Raw genomic sequence first — 19,506 nt, forward strand, 5'->3', positions numbered from 1 at the left:
TTATTGGAGAAAAAGAAATTTATCAAGTATTAATTCGATTTTAAAATGACTGTTTCCCAGATTTTGGGTCAAATGATACAGTCATACTTGAGGTTTGGGGAATGTTTTAATGTGGCTGCGATTCCAAAACAGTCTGACTTATGACTTCTGTTGTAGCACTTTTGTTTTTTCCATTTGATCCAGTGTGATGGGGTATCTTCAAGGCATGGTGTGCTAGTCTTGACTTGCCGTAATGATTGTACAGAATGTATTTTTTAAGTTCTCTGAGGTGGATGTCAGCAATTCTCTGACTGTCCATAGAGTATGTCACATCACAAGCACAGGATATTTCATACACTCCAGGATGTGATAGAGGAAAGTGCTTGTCCTTACATGAATGGATGAGGACTGCCAATTTGATATATAGTTTAAATGTGGTGAGGAGATGATATTTATTAAGCACTCTGGATATCTTTTTCTGATGTATTGGATGTAGCAGTTTTGCCATGGTCTCATGTATTAGGTGACTATGGGAATTTGAGGGGGACATTTAATATTTTATCTATTTTTTGGGGATTACAGCCATTGACTGAAGTGTGGTGAGAGTTAGAGAGTTCAGTGGTAAGAGCATTATCATTGGAAAACAGATAGTTTTAGTTCTGTGAGTTAGTGTTTTTAGGATACTATACTGGATGATGGTGTAATTGTGGAAATATCTACCAGTGTATGCATATGCAGGTTTTCTATAAACAGAAAAGATAATGAACCATTAGGAAGGCATGTAACTGATATATCTAGGTAAGACAGACAGTCATTAGATTGCTGTTCTATTGTAAAGTGGATTAGCAAACATCAACATAGTACAGCCAAAACATTGGTTTGAGAGTGGCTGTATTGATTGCTTAGTTCTCTACATGCTCTATGTAGAAATTAGCTGAAGGTGCGAAAGAGCGGAACCCATGGCTGCCTCATCTAGTTGTTTGCAAATCTTCTCTTGCCATTTGAAATAACTAGTTTTTGTAATTTCAATATTACAAAAAGTAATATTTAAATTAATCATTATGTCTGAACATGAAAAGTACATTAAAAGACCATCTTTTAAAGTTTAACAGAATTTTTTTTTACAAATGAGACCTGTTAGGAAGAATAGCAATTTAGCAAAATGTTAAGCAAGTTTGCATGTAGGACTCATTATGCTATCCACAATCAGGCATAGGGGTGTATCTTGTTTGTGAAATTTTGGCATTTCATATATTCTGGGTGGCTTTACATGAAAAAGCTTCAGTTTATTCAGTTTCTTTAGGCCAGGAAGTGACTTTCTTCAGTAATTTGTGAACTTTATTCTTTTGTGAATTAATAGTATCGTGATCTATGATTTTTGTATGTAGACTGATTTGCTCACTTGGAATATGCACTCTTGCTGATTATCTTCTTCCATTTAGTTTATTAAGTAATACTTATTAAATAACATATCTTAAAATTTTACAACATAGTACAAATTTATAACATACAAACTAAACTTTTTTTTTTTTTTTTTAAATTGGACCTTATGTATAAGTTTGCTCAAAGCTGAGCTAAAGAATATATTTAAACCAACTGACATTTAAGTGTAAATTTACCTTACATTAGGACATTCATCACATACACTTTGCTGCATCATTTGAAATCTTCCAGGACCCAACTGTCTTGTTACCATTTCCTGCCTGCAGTTACACTGTCTGGTGCCTTTAGCTGGCCTAACTGTAGGCTTATTTCGGACAACCTACCCCCCCCCCCCCCCACCCCCCCCCCCCCCCACCCCCCCCCCCCCCCACCCCCCCCCCCCCCCACCCCCCCCCCCCCCCACCCCCCCCCCCCCCCACCCCCCCCCCCCCCCACCCCCCCCCCCCCCCACCCCCCCCCCCCCCCACCCCCCCCCCCCCCCACCCCCCCCCCCCCCCACCCCCCCCCCCCCCCACCCCCCCCCCCCCCCACCCCCCCCCCCCCCCACCCCCCCCCCCCCCCACCCCCCCCCCCCCCCACCCCCCCCCCCCCCCACCCCCCCCCCCCCCCACCCCCCCCCCCCCCCACCCCCCCCCCCCCCCACCCCCCCCCCCCCCCACCCCCCCCCCCCCCCACCCCCCCCCCCCCCCACCCCCCCCCCCCCCCACCCCCCCCCCCCCCCACCCCCCCCCCCCCCCACCCCCCCCCCCCCCCACCCCCCCCCCCCCCCACCCCCCCCCCCCCCCACCCCCCCCCCCCCCCACCCCCCCCCCCCCCCACCATCTCCCTGTCTGACAATACTCTGAAGATGCCGGATAGAATACCAGCAAAATATTAGCAAGTAAGTCAATAAATAGTTATTTTCTTATCAATCTATGTTCGCATCTATACCGTTAAAATCCAATCAACATGTGCAATGAACACATAAGCCTTTCCCACATGGTTCTCTCTCCTAAGGATTAACTTCCTTCTCTATTCAAGGTGTTTCAAGGTTCATTGCTCTTACAACTTATCATATTATGGTTCAAACTGGGAGATCTGCTAACATCTGGCTAGAAGAATACAAAATATATATCCAATGTCACCACAACTATAGTCAGTCAGATCTAGGAGATCATGCCTTGGATACCACTCAGATGGAAGAAAATTATCATGCTCCACAGTAAATACAAACTTGAAAATCTTTTTTAGAATCAGTAACAGATTTTTAAAAAAATCAGCCTAATCTTAATAAATATGGTTGTATTAAACTTCCCAAAACTTAGGAAACTAATTCATATGCCTCCCACACAAGATCTAAGGCTAGCCAACAGCACCCATAGAGAGCGCCCTTCATAAGACTTCAGTCTTCATATAGGCTAATATCATTTTTTCTACCTATTATTTAGTTTTTGTGTATGTGTTATTGTATTCCTGAATATATCTCCGTGACAGATGAAATATTGAAATGATTAAAGCTGCTGTTTATTTCTCTTTGTGTTGTAATTATTCCATTAAACTGTATCATGAGTAATACTTGTATTGGAATAAGGTGAGTTTCCCTAATAAAACTATTACATTTTAATTCTAGTTGGAGAATTTAATAAACTACTGACTTCACCAAATAAGGGATAACCAGGTAATCAGCAACTAACAATATGGATTTCACTCTCCTACAGTTAATCTCCTGATCTTTTCACATAACCTCATTAAAAAGTTCTGGATAAAAATGGAAGGCTCTTAACATTATTAGTACATTTGACTGGGTCTGCACAGAGCCTACTCAGTAAAGTACATTTTATGGTCAACTTTTTATCCTTCACAATTGAGTTCCCAACTTCCTTTCTGGTTATTCACTATATCATGGTCAATGCTTTCTCTCTGCAGATTTCTTCAATAATGCTAGAATACTCAAGTACTTTCACTCATTCTCACTGATCAAATCCTATCCATATGGACTTCAAGATCTTCTGTAACTAATACCTTCAGTAGAATAAGGATAATCTAATGAACTTCAATGGTAACAGAACAGTCCTGCTTCTCTTTCACAAGAAGGATCTACTTCACTTCCTCTTAAAAACACCCAGATCTCTAAACAGGATCAGATCTCTTCTTTTGCTAATTTCACTTTTAGTCTTTCCTGGTGTATAAACACATCTCAGCCATAATTTCTTCGCCTCCCAAAAACTTCAGGTACCTGGATAGTGGTTTGAGTGGGAACTCAAGTGCATCTCTCACCCACACAAGTACTAACATTGTATAAATACCAAATCTCTCTACCCTGGAATACTGTTCATATATTTGGCAAAGCACTTAAAACCTCAAGAATGCTTGATGCTATTCAGAGGGTAATCTGTCTAATTGATTACCCCTCTCCTCCTCCTCAAAGAATCACTCCACTAACACTCATAGATGTTCTGTTTATGCCTTATCTCTTCTATAGGTATCTCCATGGACAATGTTTTACTGAACTGGCCAACATTCCAATTTCTTCAAAAACTGCAAAAAAAGAGAGAGAGCAGCTGCTTGTCAGCATCCATCCAACTTCAAACTACTGAACCAACTTCTCTTCCTCCTCTTTTATTCCACCTACATCACTCTTTCCTAAAGACAACCTTCTTCGCTATTTTCCCTCATCTCACATAAGTAATTTTTTTTGCAGTAAATTTTGTCAAGTTCAGACTCCTAGAGCTATCCCACCTTCTGTTATCATAACATTTAAGAAAATAGTTTATTGTTGCTTTCCAGCTTAAGAGTAAACTTGATCTTTTGATGACCTCTATTGAGAAAATTACACACATTTAAATGTTGCTGACTAGGTTTCCAAACTATGAAACTGTCTGGTTTGATATAGAAATGTTTCCTCAAATTTCTCCAAAAATTTGCAACTGAAGGTGACAATGAACAACCCATAGCCACACTATATATTTGGCCTTCCATTTAAATAAAATAAAGAGGATATGGGAATTCTCAAGGGCTCACTTTAGTGAGTACGGGCATGGCAAACCCGAGGTACCTGATGCTGGACCATGCCTTACTTCATGTAATATATATCTGTTATATTATTCTGTAGACTGGTCCCTCCTCTTCTTTCTTTGCTTCTTTCTCCTCTCCTTGCTCCTTCCCCCTGATGCTATTAGAGTATTTGAGGGCTAGGGGTGAGTCTTTCCTATCTTGCTAAGTCATTTCGTCTTATGCAGCCACCGAAGGAGGCAAGCTAGCCTCAATAGGTGCCGGTCCCAAGCCCAGATAAATGCGAGGGTTGATGTCAGGAAGGGCATCCGGTCGGAAAACTTCAGTGCCAACTCAAACTATGATTATGAGTCGAAGAGAAAATTATATAAGGGCTAGGGTGTACCCCTTAAGCGAAGCGCAGCCACATCGCCCTACAGCTGTGAGAAGTGGACGAGGGCTACCGCATCAAGGGCGGGTGCGGTTAAAGAAGCGAGCCCAGCAGGTGGAGAGGATGTTGCGAGTGGGAACACTGAATGTTGGAAGCATGACTGGAAGGGGAAGAGAGGTGGCAGACATGATGAGGAAGAGGAAGTTGGACATTTTATGTGTGCAGGAGACAAGGTGGAAAGGGGGAAAGGCAAAGGAACTGGGAGATGGATATAAATTGTTCTACTCTGGAGCGAATAACGAGGGAAGAAATGGTGTAGGAATTGTGGTGTGTGGCAGAATGAAGGGTGAAGTACTGGACATGGGTAGAAGGAACGACAGGATCATGCGAATGAAATTGGGTCTTGGAGAAGAGCGGGTGGTCGTATTATGTGTATATGCCCCGCAAGTTGGCTGTACAGCAGAGGAAAAAGATGAGTTCTGGAACGTGTTAGATGAAGAAATGAGGGAATTGGAAGAAAATGAGATGGTGATTGTCGGAGGAGACTTGAATGGGCACATAGGAAGACAGAATAGAGACTGTGAAAGGGTGCATGGTGGCCACGGAGTGGGAATGATGAACCAGGAAGGAGAGAGGGTTGTGGACTTTGGAGTAGCATTTGATCTGGCAATTGTGAACTCGTTTTTCTTCAAGAGGAAAGAACATTTGATAACATTTAGAAGTGGTAACAACAGCTCACAAATTGACTACATTTTGACTAGAAGAAAACATCTTAAGGTTGTGACAAATTGTAAGGTAATTCCAACAGATCAAGTAGCACAACAACACCGACTGCTGTGCGCAGACTTTAAAATAAGATCGAAGATAAGAACTTCTGGTTGCCATGGGATGAAGAAAATTAAGTGGTTTCGCTTAAAAGAAGAGAGTGTGAGGAATCGTTTTAGGGAGAGAGTGTTAGAGAGGATTTCGGATGGACTGGAAAGTGTACAAGATTGGTGGAAACATAATTCAAAAGTAATCCTGAGCTGTGCAATCGAGGTGCTTGGTGAGACATCTGGAAAGATTAGAGAGCAGAAGGAGGGTTGGTGGTGGAATAATGATGTACAAGTGGCAGTGACAGCTAAGAGGAAGGCAAAGCAGAAGTGGGATGAGTCAAGAGTGGAAGAGGACAGAGAGGTGTACAAAGAGAGAAAGCAAGAAGCCAAGAGAGTTGTGGCACAGGCGAAGGCCATGGCATATCAAGATCTGTATGATCAATTAGAAACAAAGGAAGGACAGAGAAAAATTTACCAACTAGCGAAATGTAGAAATAAAGCAGCTAAGGACATCTTACATGTGAGGCAGATCAAAGATGCTGAAGGAAGAGTATTATGGAGGGATGTAGACATAAGAAACAGATGGAAAATATACTTTGAGGGACTTTTGAATGAGGAAAATGCAAGGACTCACAGAGGAGATGGGCAGCCTTCTGAGGGGATGGTGCAGAACATCAGTAGAATGGAAGTGACGGAGGCCATGAAGAGGATGAGGAATGGAAAAGCGGTGGGCCCCGACAGAATTCCAGTGGAGGCATGGAAGGCACTGGGGGAAGAGGGAATTGACCTGCTGTGGGACCTGTTCATGAAAGTTTGCCAACAGGAAAATATACCCAAGGAATGGAGGGAGAGTAATCTTGTTCCCATCTACAAGGGTAAAGGGGATGCACAAGACTGTAAAAATTACAGAGGAATAAAGTTGATGTCCCACACAATGAAGATCCTAGAAAGGGTTCTTGATGGTAGATTGAGGGAGGAGGTGGAGATTGCAAAGGAACAATTTGGCTTCATGCCTGGTAGATCAACAACAGATGCTATCTTTGGGTTACGACAGATGATAGAAAAATATCGAGAGAAACAAAGGGAGCTACACCTGGTATTTATTGATCTGGAGAAAGCATACGATAGAATGCCAAGGCAAGAAGTCTGGAGGTGTCTGAGGGAGAAGAAGGTGCCGGAGAAATATGTCAGGTTGGTGCAGGAAATGTACAGAAATGTGAAGACAAGTGTTCGGACCTGTTTGGGACAGACAGAAAGTTTTCAAGTAACAGTTGGCTTGCATCAAGGGTCAGCATTAAGTCCGTTTCTGTTTAATATTGTGATGGAGGTGGTAACAGAGGAGGTGATAGAAGATGCACCTTGGACAATGTTGTATGCAGATGACATCTTGCTGTGTGTAGATTCAAGAGAAGAAGCGGAAACTAAACTGGAAAGATGGAGAAAAGTACTGGAAGAGAGAGGTATGAGATTGAGCAGAAGTAAGACAGAGTATATGTGTTGCGCAGTGGGCGGTGGCCAGGAGACAGACCTGGAGCTGGAAGGAAATGTCATCAGGAAGGTGAGGTACTTGAGATACTTAGGTTCAACAGTGGAAGAAGATGGAGGAGGTGAGAAGGAAGTGGGATGCAGGATACAAGCAGGTTGGAGGAACTGGAGGGAGATGGCTGGAGTGTTATGCGATAAGAGGGTGCCGATCAATCTGAAAGGCAAAATCTATAGAACAGTAGTGAGGCCAGCTATGACATATGCTATAGAAACTGTGGCCCTGAGGAAAAATAACATTAGCAGGATGGAAGTATCAGAGATGAGAATGCTTAGGTGGATGTGCGGTGTGACCAGAAAGGATCATCTGAGAAATGACTATGTCAGGGGAACAGTGAAAGTTACGAACTTAGGAGCGAAAATACAGGAGGCAAGGTTGAGATGGTTTGGTCATGTGATGAGGAGGGAGGACGAATATGTGGGAAGAAGGGTCATGTAGATGGATGTGCAAGGAAGGCGGAAGTGTGGGCGGCCAAAGAAGAGATGGAGGGAGCTGGTAGAAGAGGACTTGAAGATGAAGAACTTGGATGTGGTGACAACCCAAGACAGGAAGGTGTGGAGGAGACTCATAACAAACAGTGACCCCACTTAAGTGGGAGAAGCTGCAGAAGAAGAAGAAGAAAGAGGATATGGGAGGGAAAAAAAAAAAAAAAAAAAAAAAACAGATTTTTCATGAGGCTGCAAACTTCTACAAGAAGTAAATAAAGAAATTAACATCTAAACTTGCTAATATGTCTGGTGGAAAAACTAATTCAGAAAATTCTGAACCACGTCCATGTTTTCTATATGGGAGATGTCTTTAATGATTTTTTTTTTTTTTTTTTTTGAAAAGATTGGTAAAATGTTCTAAGCCAGGGAATGAGTTATCTGGCTTGAACACTTTACCAAATTTTAAAAACTCATTTTGTAACGATCAGTCTCGCACATCTTTTGTAAGCTAGGCCACAGAAAAGTAGTGTCAAGGGTGGTGTGAAGTCATTTATGATTTAGGGTTTTATTTTTTAAATTTTTTTTTATTTTTTTAAACTAAATGTCTATGTAGTTTTTCAACCAAACACAGAGTACAATATATGATTAGCTTAAGTCTCAAATGTAACGGTAAAAAAAAAAATCATGAAGAATGTAATCGAGTGATAAGTGTGAGAGAGAGAGAGAAAAAGCCATTAGCAACCTGAAATGTGAGAGGATAGTTAGGGCAGATAAATCAACCTGCACACTGAAGTATGATGATATTTTTTTTTCTCCAGTGGTTATATTTTATAAGCTAATAATCTTGAATGTGACAACTGTAGAGGAATTTCTTTAGTGAATACTAAAGAAATTGCTCAACAATTCATAATAAATGTTCGAGAAAACATATATTTAAAAGTATACTTGAGAAGAGGCTAAGAAACGTTTGTTTAAGGAAAATTTGTCAAGAATAAGATGGATTTCGACGGAATAAGCATTGCCAAGATAACATGTTTACTATAGGATATCTAAGCTTTGTGGATTCTGAAAAATGAATATGCATAAAGAGCTAAGTGAAAAACTGTCTAAAACCTTAAATTTATATGGTGTTAACAAAAGTTATACAGAACAATGTACAGCGCTTATCTCATAATTCAGCAATCTTGACTAGAATGCATGCATCTTTAGAAACACGGAAAACTGGTGTATATAAATTTATGAAGTTTATACAAAACAAAACACAACCTTGCAAATGGATCTCCTCCACTTCCAAAAACATCATTTTTAAGTCCTTCTTCTCCATACTGATCATAAGTTTTTCTTTTATCTGGATCTGAGAGCACCTAAAAATTAGCAACAATACAGAAGGATGTGTAATAGCCACTTAATTAAATTTTTAAAAATGTTTTTAAAATTATAATACATTTTAATTTATTACAGTTAGCAAGTAGTGATAAATTAAAATGACCCATGAATGAAGGTCAGAAGAATGGATACCTCATTTGAAATTTTGACTTTCTAGCTACATGTGTTTCTGGACGCCTAGCGAGAACAGAGGGATGCTTTAAAACTGAACAAAAATCAACTCCAAGAATCTTCAAATGTTAGCAATTGTTTAGACATTAAAACAATTAAAACTGATGATTGATTCATTACTTGAATCAATCATCAGCAAATTGTTTTTTTCTTGATTGATTACATATTTATTGACGATTAGTAACATACTGGTCATCATCATCATCAAATTCGTGCCATGTACCCTCAAGGGGTGTACAGGATATGAAAGTACTACATGAAAAAATTACATCATTACTAACTTCCTATCTACAATTTTCCTCCAAATCAGTCTGTTACTTGTCAAGACTCCAACATTATCAGATCTTATATTTCTATCGTCTAAGGCACTTTCTACCGTATCAATCCACCTATATCTTGGTCTTCCCCTGGGTCATTTTCCTGCCAACCTGGCAGAGAACACTTGTTTTGCTAATCTTTCCTCTCCCATTCTATTTAAGTGACCACACCACCTGAGATTAGCTCTGCTAATGCATTCCTGGAGGCTGACAATGTCAAGTTCTTTCCTAACATCCTCATTTTTAATATGATATTGCCATTGATGCCATCTGTTCACGCCTCTAATCTTTCTCAGGACTCTCATATCTGTGGTCTCTAGTCTTTGGTCAAGTGTTTTACTTCTGACCCAGCTCTCAGATCCATAAGTTAAAACTGGTTTGAACACTGTCTTGTATACAGCTAATTTAGTGTTCCGACTAATTTCTCTCTTATTCCATATGAATTTATTCAATTGACTTCCCACCATACCAGCTTTGCTGATTCTGTTGTCTATTTCTATATTTAATTTACCATCTTCAGTAAAAATCGTGCCTAAATAGCTGAAATGTTTTACTTGTTCCACAGGTTCTCCATTCACAACACAGTTGACATTTTCAATGATTCTGCCTATTTTCATTGTCTTTGTCTTTTTATTGCTGACCTTCATTCCATACCTATTACAACAGCTATTCAATTTAGTCAGAGAATCTTGCAGACTTGTAGCGGATTTATTTAGAAGTATAACATCATCCGCAAAGCAAAGAGCTGACATTAACATCTCCAATTTTGATATCAGGTTTAATACCACTTTCCTTCATAATGTGATCCATATAGATAATGAATAACAGAGGGGATAATGTACATCCTTGTCTCACACCAGATTTAACATTAAACCGTCTTCCTGTACTTCCTTCAATTCTAACTGCTGACTTACAACTCAAATAAAGACTAAGTATTGCTTGATATAATGCCCCATTGACACCATATAACTGAAGCATATTGAATAGCTTCTCTCTTGGCATCTTGTCATATGCCTTTTCCAGATCGACAAAACTTAAATACAGATCTTTGATATATTCCCATGCTTTCTCGACTATCTATTTGGCCTGAATCCAGCTTGTTCTTCACCAAGCTTTTCTTCCACAATTCTTCTCAACCGTTTCTCAAGTATACTTGCATAGATCTTGCCAGGAACACTCAGTAGGGAAATACCTCTGTAATTCTCACATTCAGTTTTATTTCCCTTTTTATATATGGATACTATGAGAGCTCTACCCCAATCATCGGGAATTTGTCCCTCTGTCCAGGCTTTCTGAACTATGCAGTGCAGCCACTGTAAGACTTTTATACCTCCATACTTCAGCATTTCTGGTCGAATATCATCTACTCCTGCTGCCATTTCAAGCCTTTGATGGCTTTTTCTACTTCAAGTATGGATATGTATTCCTGACTGCATGCCTGGTCAGTGTATTTTATCACTGTGCTGTCATCACTGCTGGTTTCATTTAGCAGTTTTTCAAAGTAATTACTCCATACTTCAAGGATATCTTTTTCTCCTGTTTTCATGTCACCTTTATGTCATCTTTAACTCCTTTTATAGCACTCTTTTCTCCATTCCTAAGCTTCTTCAACAACCAGAATATTTTGCCACCTTCTTGATATTTATTTTCTATATTCTTGCCAAAGTCTTCCCATGACTTTTGTTTAACTAGTTTTACACAGTGTTTAGCTTTCTTACATTTGTCTCTGTATTCTGTAAGAGTAAAAGCTGACTTATTTGTCAGGAACTTTTGATATGCTTTCTTCTTTTCCTTCACTGCCTCTTTAACTTCCTCCACCAGGGAGTTCTGATTTTTTTATCCTTGCACACAACCTCACCACATGCCTCTCTGGCAGAATCAATCAATGTTTTCTTCAGAGTTTGCCACTGAAATCTCCAAGGTTTGATTCCTGTTCTCAAACTCTTTCATTTTCTTTTCAATAATCTTTCTGTATTTTAGTCTACAGTTCACATCTGAGAGCTGCTCAACTTTTATTCGCTTTAAAAATTTCTTACATGTTATTCTTTTTAATATGAAATTCAATTTTATCCTGCTCAAGACAAAAACTCAGCATTACAATTATCCTCTGAGTTGTATTTGTAATTTTTGCTACATGGTTCTTGAACTTCAACTTCTTATCTACTAGAATTCCAAGATCACAAGCCTGGTCAGTTTCTTCCAGAGCATAATCCCAATATATGATAATGGATATCTAATCATACAAATAATAAACTAATAATAAATAAAAGTAATAATAATACATTGAATAACAATGGACCAAGGACTGATCCTTGTGATACACCACCAGTTACCTTAAATCTTACAGACTCACATCCTCCCATATGCCATTTTTTGATATCTGTCAGTCAGCCATCCTCTTATCCATGCTAATATTTTATAATCGAATCCGATATTCTCCAATTTATGCAACAGTTTTCCATGCTGTATTCTATCCAAAGCCTTGGAAAAATCCAAAAGTATCATGGTGTATCCATTTTCCTTTGTCTAACTCAGTGGCAGCATTATAGAATGTGAGCAAGTGAGAATGGGTATTCCCTCAAATGTGACCATCCCTTAGTAAACTATGCTGTTCACTACGAAGTAGAAATTCTATGCCAACCCATTTCTGAATGCTAGCCAGTGCGATAACGAGGGCAAGGCAAAAGAGGCACCTGCCATGGGAGCAACTAGGTTTGGGGTGCAAAACATAAAAAATAAAAATAAATAAATAGATTTTTAGTCCGCTATTTTATATTGCATTTTTAAATTTCGACACACAAATTCTGCAAAACACTGCAACTCATTTTGATAGGGTTAAAAGTATTTAACATATTGCATTTAGTAAAATTTAACTTGTTACATTTAAATTTTTCAAAATTTTTGTCATTTTTGGGTTAGGGGTGCACAACTTAGACACCTGCCATAGGCACTTCATAGCCTCGTTACTGTACTGATGCTAGCTCTAACAAACTTTTCCAAAATCTTCACCATTCCAGAGATACTGATAGGTCGATAGTTGAACATGCTGGTCTTTGTACCACTTTTGTGCAATGGGATTATCATACATTCTTCCCACTCCTGCAAAACCTTCCCTGTTTTGAGACCCAAATTATATAGCCTGGTCAAAGGAATAGCCAGTTTGCAGCTGAAGACTTTTAGTATTCGTGCTGACATCCCATCAGTCCCTATTGCTGAATTCTTATTCAGTTTGTGCAATAGCTATAATACCTTCTCATACACCTGAGTTTCTTCATCTAGTGAAGATTTAGCAGTGAGAGCAATGTTGCATACACCAGGTTGATAGCTTTCAGCAAAATGGCTACTCATTAGTCATTTTGATTATGAAAAGAAACTTGCATAGCCAGTTTCTTTTCATATAAATTATTGGGATAAACACACATTACAAAAAAAAAAGCTTAACCACTCATTAAGCATAAGCAAATTATATTTGATATGAAATTATTGTTTTTATCCTTATTTGGATGAAAACGCTAATCACTCAGCCGGCCTGGTTGGCCAAGTGATTAGTGTATCCGCTCTCCAACCATAGGGCTGCAGGTTTGAATCCCGCCGTGGGAATGGATGTTTGCGATTGTCTGTGGAAATATCATTGGTGGTGGTGGGCAGTAGATTGCGTTGGTGTAGCTGCGGTTAGTTATAGTTGGTGGAGACAGAGAGCTGTAGAGCAGGTGTTCTCCCTTGATGAGTCTTTAGACTCTCTGGAGGTATCACGTAATAATAATAATAATTTTACCAAATGAGTGTAAATGAAAGTTTAAAAGTAAAATATCTTCGCAACAAGACTTAAGCAGGTTAATGCAATTTCCCACATGAGAAAAATAGAAAAACATAATGGGTGGAAATAAGTTTTTTATGAGAATAATTGTCTGATATCTCAACTATTAATTATGTGGCATAATTAACAATTAAAAGTGCTGATTTGTTATTAAATGTATCAGGGTATGGTTCTCAAATATTTAACTTGCAATATTCACAGATTGGAATACATTTGTTGAGATTTGTAACTACTTGCTCTATTTATTGATGCTAACACTTCTAGAATTAAAACAAAAATTAAATGAAAAAGTATTAAATTTTTTTTCATAGTTAAATTTGAAGTTAGTAGTCTAAAGAATGAAGTAGTAGTCTTAACAATAAGTTATACAGCAATCCCTCGATTAATGCATCTCTGATTAGTGCATCATTTTTTTTCTATACCCAAATTCAATTAGTGCGCCTATATATATCTTAAAAATAAATGCTACAAATTTTAAATCTTTTCTATTTGTACATTTTATATGGCTAACTATTTTAAACAATCATTCACCACGATGAAATAATTTAGTTACCGATTTAAAACATTTTACAAAGCTATTTTTTTTAATGGCATCCTACATTATTTCCATGTACAGTATATTCCAAAGAACACTATGTTTCAGTTCCAGAGAGCACCCGTAAGCTCTCTGGTCAAATTTGTATGGAACTTTTATAGTTTCTGCATTTGGTTTTGAAATAATTCTGGATTTAATATCCACTTGATTTATACAGCAATCCCTCAATTAATGCGCTTTTTAAAACAGATGCATTACACGAATATAATAACCTATGGTAAAAAGTACAATTCATTCCTCAAATTTCTTTTTTGACCCTTACTTTTTTAATAAAAGAATTAGGGCCTAGTTAAAGAAAAACCATGAAGCTGAAAGACAATAAAACATATTCAGAATATAAACTTTTTTTTTATTCTACTTACGTAGTTTGGCAGGTATTCTGTTTCTTTTTTTCATACAACTGATGGTATGGCCCTATTGCCTCTTCTACTGCTTCTCTCTTCATCAGGGTCAGCATCTAAGCACTGCCACTTAAAAACCTCGATTGTGCGAAAAATATTTTCAAATTGTTTTATTATTATTATTTGACACCTCCAGGGAGTTCAAGGACTCATCGAGGGAGAGTGCCAACAGCATCGAACGATTGGCCCCCGTTCCAACTACTAACCGCGCTCAAACTTACTTAACTGAGCCATTAGTAGCAGAGGCTCTACCAATCGACCAACCTTTGCCTCTGTGAAATCTCTTTGGACTTTTCAGTGATTAAAATTTCTTCATATTCTTTTGGATCTTCCCACTGTGCATCTAAATTTAACAGGTCGGAATCATTCAGTTTCTCAGAATGAGACTTAATTAACTTAGATTCATTTGAAAAACCTCAAATCATTTGCACAATGTGAAGAATGTGCTTCCAAGCAGCGTATTGCTAGCAGTTGCAACTTTATAACCAGGCTGAGATTTCTCTCATTTGGCCAGAAAAGTCTTGGAAGGCATTTGCTTCCAAAAAAAAAAAAGGCCGGTTTCATCGACATTAAATATTGGTTGGTCACAACAGCTCCCTTCTTCACATAATTTTCTTCAAAATCTCTGGATAATTTGCAGCCACCTCCTTAGCTGCACTTGCAGCTTTGCCCTTGATTAAAACATTACGTAGGCTATTTCTAGAATTTCTTCATTATTTTGAAATGCTTAAACCACCTAATACTAGCGTGGAATTCTTATTCTTTTCCATTATTGATAGTACTTTCTTTCAAGGTCACAAAGAGACTTAATGCTTTTAATTTAATAAGATCAGTGCTTAGCAGGATCCATTTTTTGGTTACAATCTCTGATTCATGTAGAAAGAAGTCTCTCTATTTCAAGAATTATAATACTTTTTGATTTCAAGTGCATGCATGATGAACTTGAAGCAGCCTTACCTTTCTCTTTGTATTCAGCAGCTTTGCTTAAAACTGCTCTTAGAGTTGATTCACCCATTTTTGTGTTCTTGTCTTATCTTTGAAAATGGACTCGACTTGTTCATTTTTCTTTATTATTTCAAGTTTTTCTTCAAATGAGATTACTTTTTAAATTATTTTCACACTTCCACTTTTTTGCTCACTAATTCTTTTATTTGTGATGAAAGGTTGGGAAAATACTTAAAAATAAAAAAGTAAGGAAAACAATTGCAAAGGAGGCACGAGACATGATCGTCAAAATGCTATGTAATTAGCAGACAATATAAATTTTGCCGTTAAATTTGGAACAGTGTACATGGAAATAGTGTAGTATGCCATTAAAAAAATAACTTTGCAAAATGTTTTAAATCGATAACTAAATTATTTCATCATAGTGAATGATTTTTTAAAATAGTTAGCCATAAAAAATGTACAGATAGAAAAGATTTAAAATTTGTAACATTTATTTTTAAGATGTATATAGGCACACTAATTGAATTTGGGTATAGAAAAAAAATGATGCCCTAATCAGACGCGCATATCAGAGGTCTCTCATTGGTCAATAATTGAGGGATTGCTGAAAACTTATTGTTAAGACTACTTCTTCATTCTTTAGACTACTAACTTCAAATTTAACTATGAAAAAAATTTAATACTTTTTTTCATTTAATTTTTTTTTTTAATTCTAGAAGTGTTAGCATCAATAAATAGAGCAAGTAGTTACAAATCTCAACAAATGTATTCCAATCTGTGAATATCGTAAGTTAAATATTTGAAAAAAATACCCTGATACATTTAATAACAAATCAGCACTTTTAACTGTTAATGATGCCACATAATTCTTATTTCCACCAGTTATGTTTTTCGATTTTTCTCATGTGGGAGATTGCATTAACGTGCTTATGTCTTGTTGTGAAGATATTTTAAACTTTCATTTACACACATCTGGTAAAATAAGAATGAAAACAATAATTTCATATCAAATATAATTTGCTTATGCTTAATGAGTGGTTAAGTTTTTTTGTTTTTTTTGTAATGTGTGTATAAATTATCCCAATAATTTATACATGGATTTTTATTAAAACAAGCTTAAATTTAGACTGATCATTTATTATATAAAGAACTACCAAAATTTATGAATTGTTATTAATTTTAATTTTCAGAAATCCAACTTCATAAGTACATTTTTCAGTAACTGCACTATAATGTTTCTGGTTGCAATCCTGTTGAGTGAAATGATCATGTTGATCATTGAAGGATTTTGCAGGTTAAGGATTTTTCTTCCTGAAAACCTTGTTTTTTTTTATTATGCCAACAGGGAAAAAAAGGCTAGAATGCACAGCTAACATACATATGCTGGCTTTAATTGCTTTAGATCAGTATTTCCTCAATCTTTTTCGGATCATGCCCCACCTCAACATCTGAAAGATTTTGCCCCCCCTTAGCATAACAGTCAGCCAAGTTCTGAAAAAGTATAATATAAATATGTATATGTATATTTTCAAATTGCCTACAACCTGTGGGGCATACGCCCTACGTTGAGAAACACTGCTTTAGATGATATTCCAAATCAACCTAACATGCACACTAAAGGAAAGTTATAATAAATTTATTTTAATCCTTTATCCAAGTGTGAGCAAACAAAGTTTGCACCTGAAAATATCTTCAGGACTGGGGTAAGGTGGTACAACACCAGGGCACTCCTTGCAAAGGTGGAGCAAGCTACCAAAACTCCTATCTCAGTATCTCCCATAATGCAAAACATATCTCCTTGCGGATATGTCTAATGTTATGCATTAATGGAAGGGCCACTACCCAGACTAGTTTCGACCTTTATTGAGGTCTCTTCAGTGGGAGCCAGGCCCAAGTGGAGATACCAGGCAGAAGCATTAGCAGTTCATCTCTACCTATAGGAGTTGCCAAATGGTGTGCCACCCTTTTTTAATAAATTACTCTGGATTTAGAGAAAGATGTTGAAAGTTTATTTTTCACTTGGTTAGAGTATAATAAATTTATTTTAATCCTTTATCCAAGTGTGAGCAAACAATATAAAGGTCGAAACTAGTCTGGGTAGTGGCCCTTCCATTAATGCATAACATTAAACATATCCGCAAGGAGATGTGTTTTGCATTATGGGAGATACCGAGATAGGAGTGTTGGTAGCTTGCTCCACCTTTGCAAGGAGTTCCCTGGTGTTGTACCACCTTACCCCAGTCCTGAAGATATTTTCAGGCGCAAACTTTGTTTGCTCACACTTGGATAAAGGATTAAAATAAATTTATTATACTCTAACCAAGTGAAAATTAAACTTTCTAAAGGAAAGTTAATCATTTTTATAATGAAGAAGCATTTTTCCTTATGGAAATCAGGGTTCTCTGCCTCCCTTGAAAAACATAACCAAGCGACGGACAGACACACACACACACACAGTTATAGTTGACTATAATGACATGAAATGCCAAAAATTACATTTACTGGAAACCAAATTATTTGATTATGACAGGCACAGAGTCTAATATGTAAAAAGATGGGATTTTTTCAACAATAAAGATTATAAATATACTTCCTTTTTTAAAATTGTACAGCATTATTTTGCTAAAATTATTGATGTTTAATTTTTAGTATATTTTGCACACAGAAAAATAAAACATTTTTATTATGACAGTACTACTATCATGTATCCCAAAATAGCAATGCAAATACTGACCAGTAATTAGCCATTACTGATACCAATCACTATCACAATCTCCAGGTTGAAATGAATGTATCTACATGACAGGAATGCTTTTTTTTTTTTTTTTTTTTATAAAGTGAACCTCGTTCATGAATTGCTACAGCTAATAACACACCATCAGTAACGTAGGTGAACTAAGGGTTAGATAATCTAGAAACCTTGCTCAAGAAGCTAAACAATGAACTTTTGAAGCCCTCCCCTTTGGACCTCCAACATGGGTAGTGGTCTCTCATTGGGGGGGGGGTGATTCATCTACTACATGAAGTGGTAGATAGATGCAACTGTCCATACTCTTGTTTAAGAAACATTAAGATGAGGAAAAATTCTATGTCCTAAAGCAAAACTCAGCTGTACTATAATGTTTTCTTGTACTGCCATCTCTTGATACTGGGACACTCAGCTGAAGTGCAAATGCTATTGGAATCTCTTCCACACAATTTCTGGTAAATGTGGCTAAAGCATTCAATTTGACAGTCAGTTTAATTTTTTTAAAATTTTATTTTAAATATCGTGAATTCATCTGCAATAGGCTAAGGACTAGCACACTAATATAGTAGATGGGTTAGGGCAGGGGTGTTCAACCCTTCTATCGCGGAGCGATTTTTGATCGATCTCTTGTGTATTCCTCCTTACTTACAAATTTAATTTAAAACTGAAAACATAATATTTTATTTATCATTATCTTGTATTATTTTTAATTCGCTTTAAGTGTATTGCTATTGTTTATTTATTTTTATTTAAAATTGTCAAATCAGTAATTTTCTTATAAGTCCGGGTAAATGAATTAATTTGGATCAGTGGAAGTCAAACAGCGAGTTGAGTGAATACGATTATAAGCAAAGTGTAAAAACTCGATTGTAGCTTAAATATTTCAAAGAGCATTGCATCGATTTTTTTACTTAGGTTAAGTCCCATGTGAATATCATAAAAAAATAAACTTTGTTTGTCTCGGTATAGTTTGTATTAGATGTTTTTGTAAATAACTCTTTTGAAGCTAACTGTATATACTGCTTTAATAAGAATATATTAGAATGTTAAAAACAAAGGCAATGTTTTTGTTGCCGAAGCTGTACATGGCGGCATTAGAAAGATTGTTATTGAAACTTGTATGTATGAGAAAGGCTTGCAGGCTCTAAGTGTAAACATCTCCGAAGTCAGAAAGAGTTCAAACAACTTTTCGATGGCTGGCAACTTACAATCAAAAGAAAGCGGAGGAGAACAAAAGGCGTGTCGAACTTGAAGCTTAAGATGAAAGACTCGTACCGATTCTTTGGGAGTTGTCAAACTTCATGAGAGGTCTCAGAGGAGGCCTAATAAAAAGAGACTGAAGCAAGCAGAAGGGGTCGCGGTTCCATAGTTGCTGTCCAAGAGGAGGCTGCCCGGTCCAGAGTTGCCATCAGAGAGACTGCCCGGATCCATGTTGCTTGAGAGAGGAGTTCCCGCTTCCAGAAAGGAGCTTCTCGGTTTGAGATGTTGCTAGAGAGAGAGAGAGACTACTTCTAGGCTGCAGACAAGGTTTCAAATTGCCGAAAGGAAGAGTT

At 37.5% G+C, this 19,506-nt stretch overlaps 1 protein-coding gene across 1 annotated transcript in view; it reads right to left on the minus strand.

Annotated features, from left to right (window-relative positions):
• shv (DnaJ heat shock protein family member shriveled) overlaps positions 1–19,506 on the minus strand; it is a 124,590-nt gene that overhangs the window by 87,642 nt on the left and 17,442 nt on the right. The window contains exons 3-4 of the mRNA XM_090395097.1: positions 8,821–8,933; positions 1,599–1,739 (exon numbers count right to left, since the gene is read on the minus strand). Of these exons, the coding sequence (XP_090251223.1) occupies positions 1,599–1,739; positions 8,821–8,933 (254 nt within the window). The remainder of the gene's footprint in view (positions 1–1,598; positions 1,740–8,820; positions 8,934–19,506) is intronic.

This window comes from Typopeltis vanoorti, chromosome 7 (genome assembly GCF_054136105.1).
Source record: "Typopeltis vanoorti isolate ZY-2024b chromosome 7, IOZ_Tvanoo_1.0, whole genome shotgun sequence".
Classification (NCBI taxonomy): Eukaryota; Metazoa; Arthropoda; class Arachnida; order Uropygi; family Thelyphonidae; genus Typopeltis; species Typopeltis vanoorti.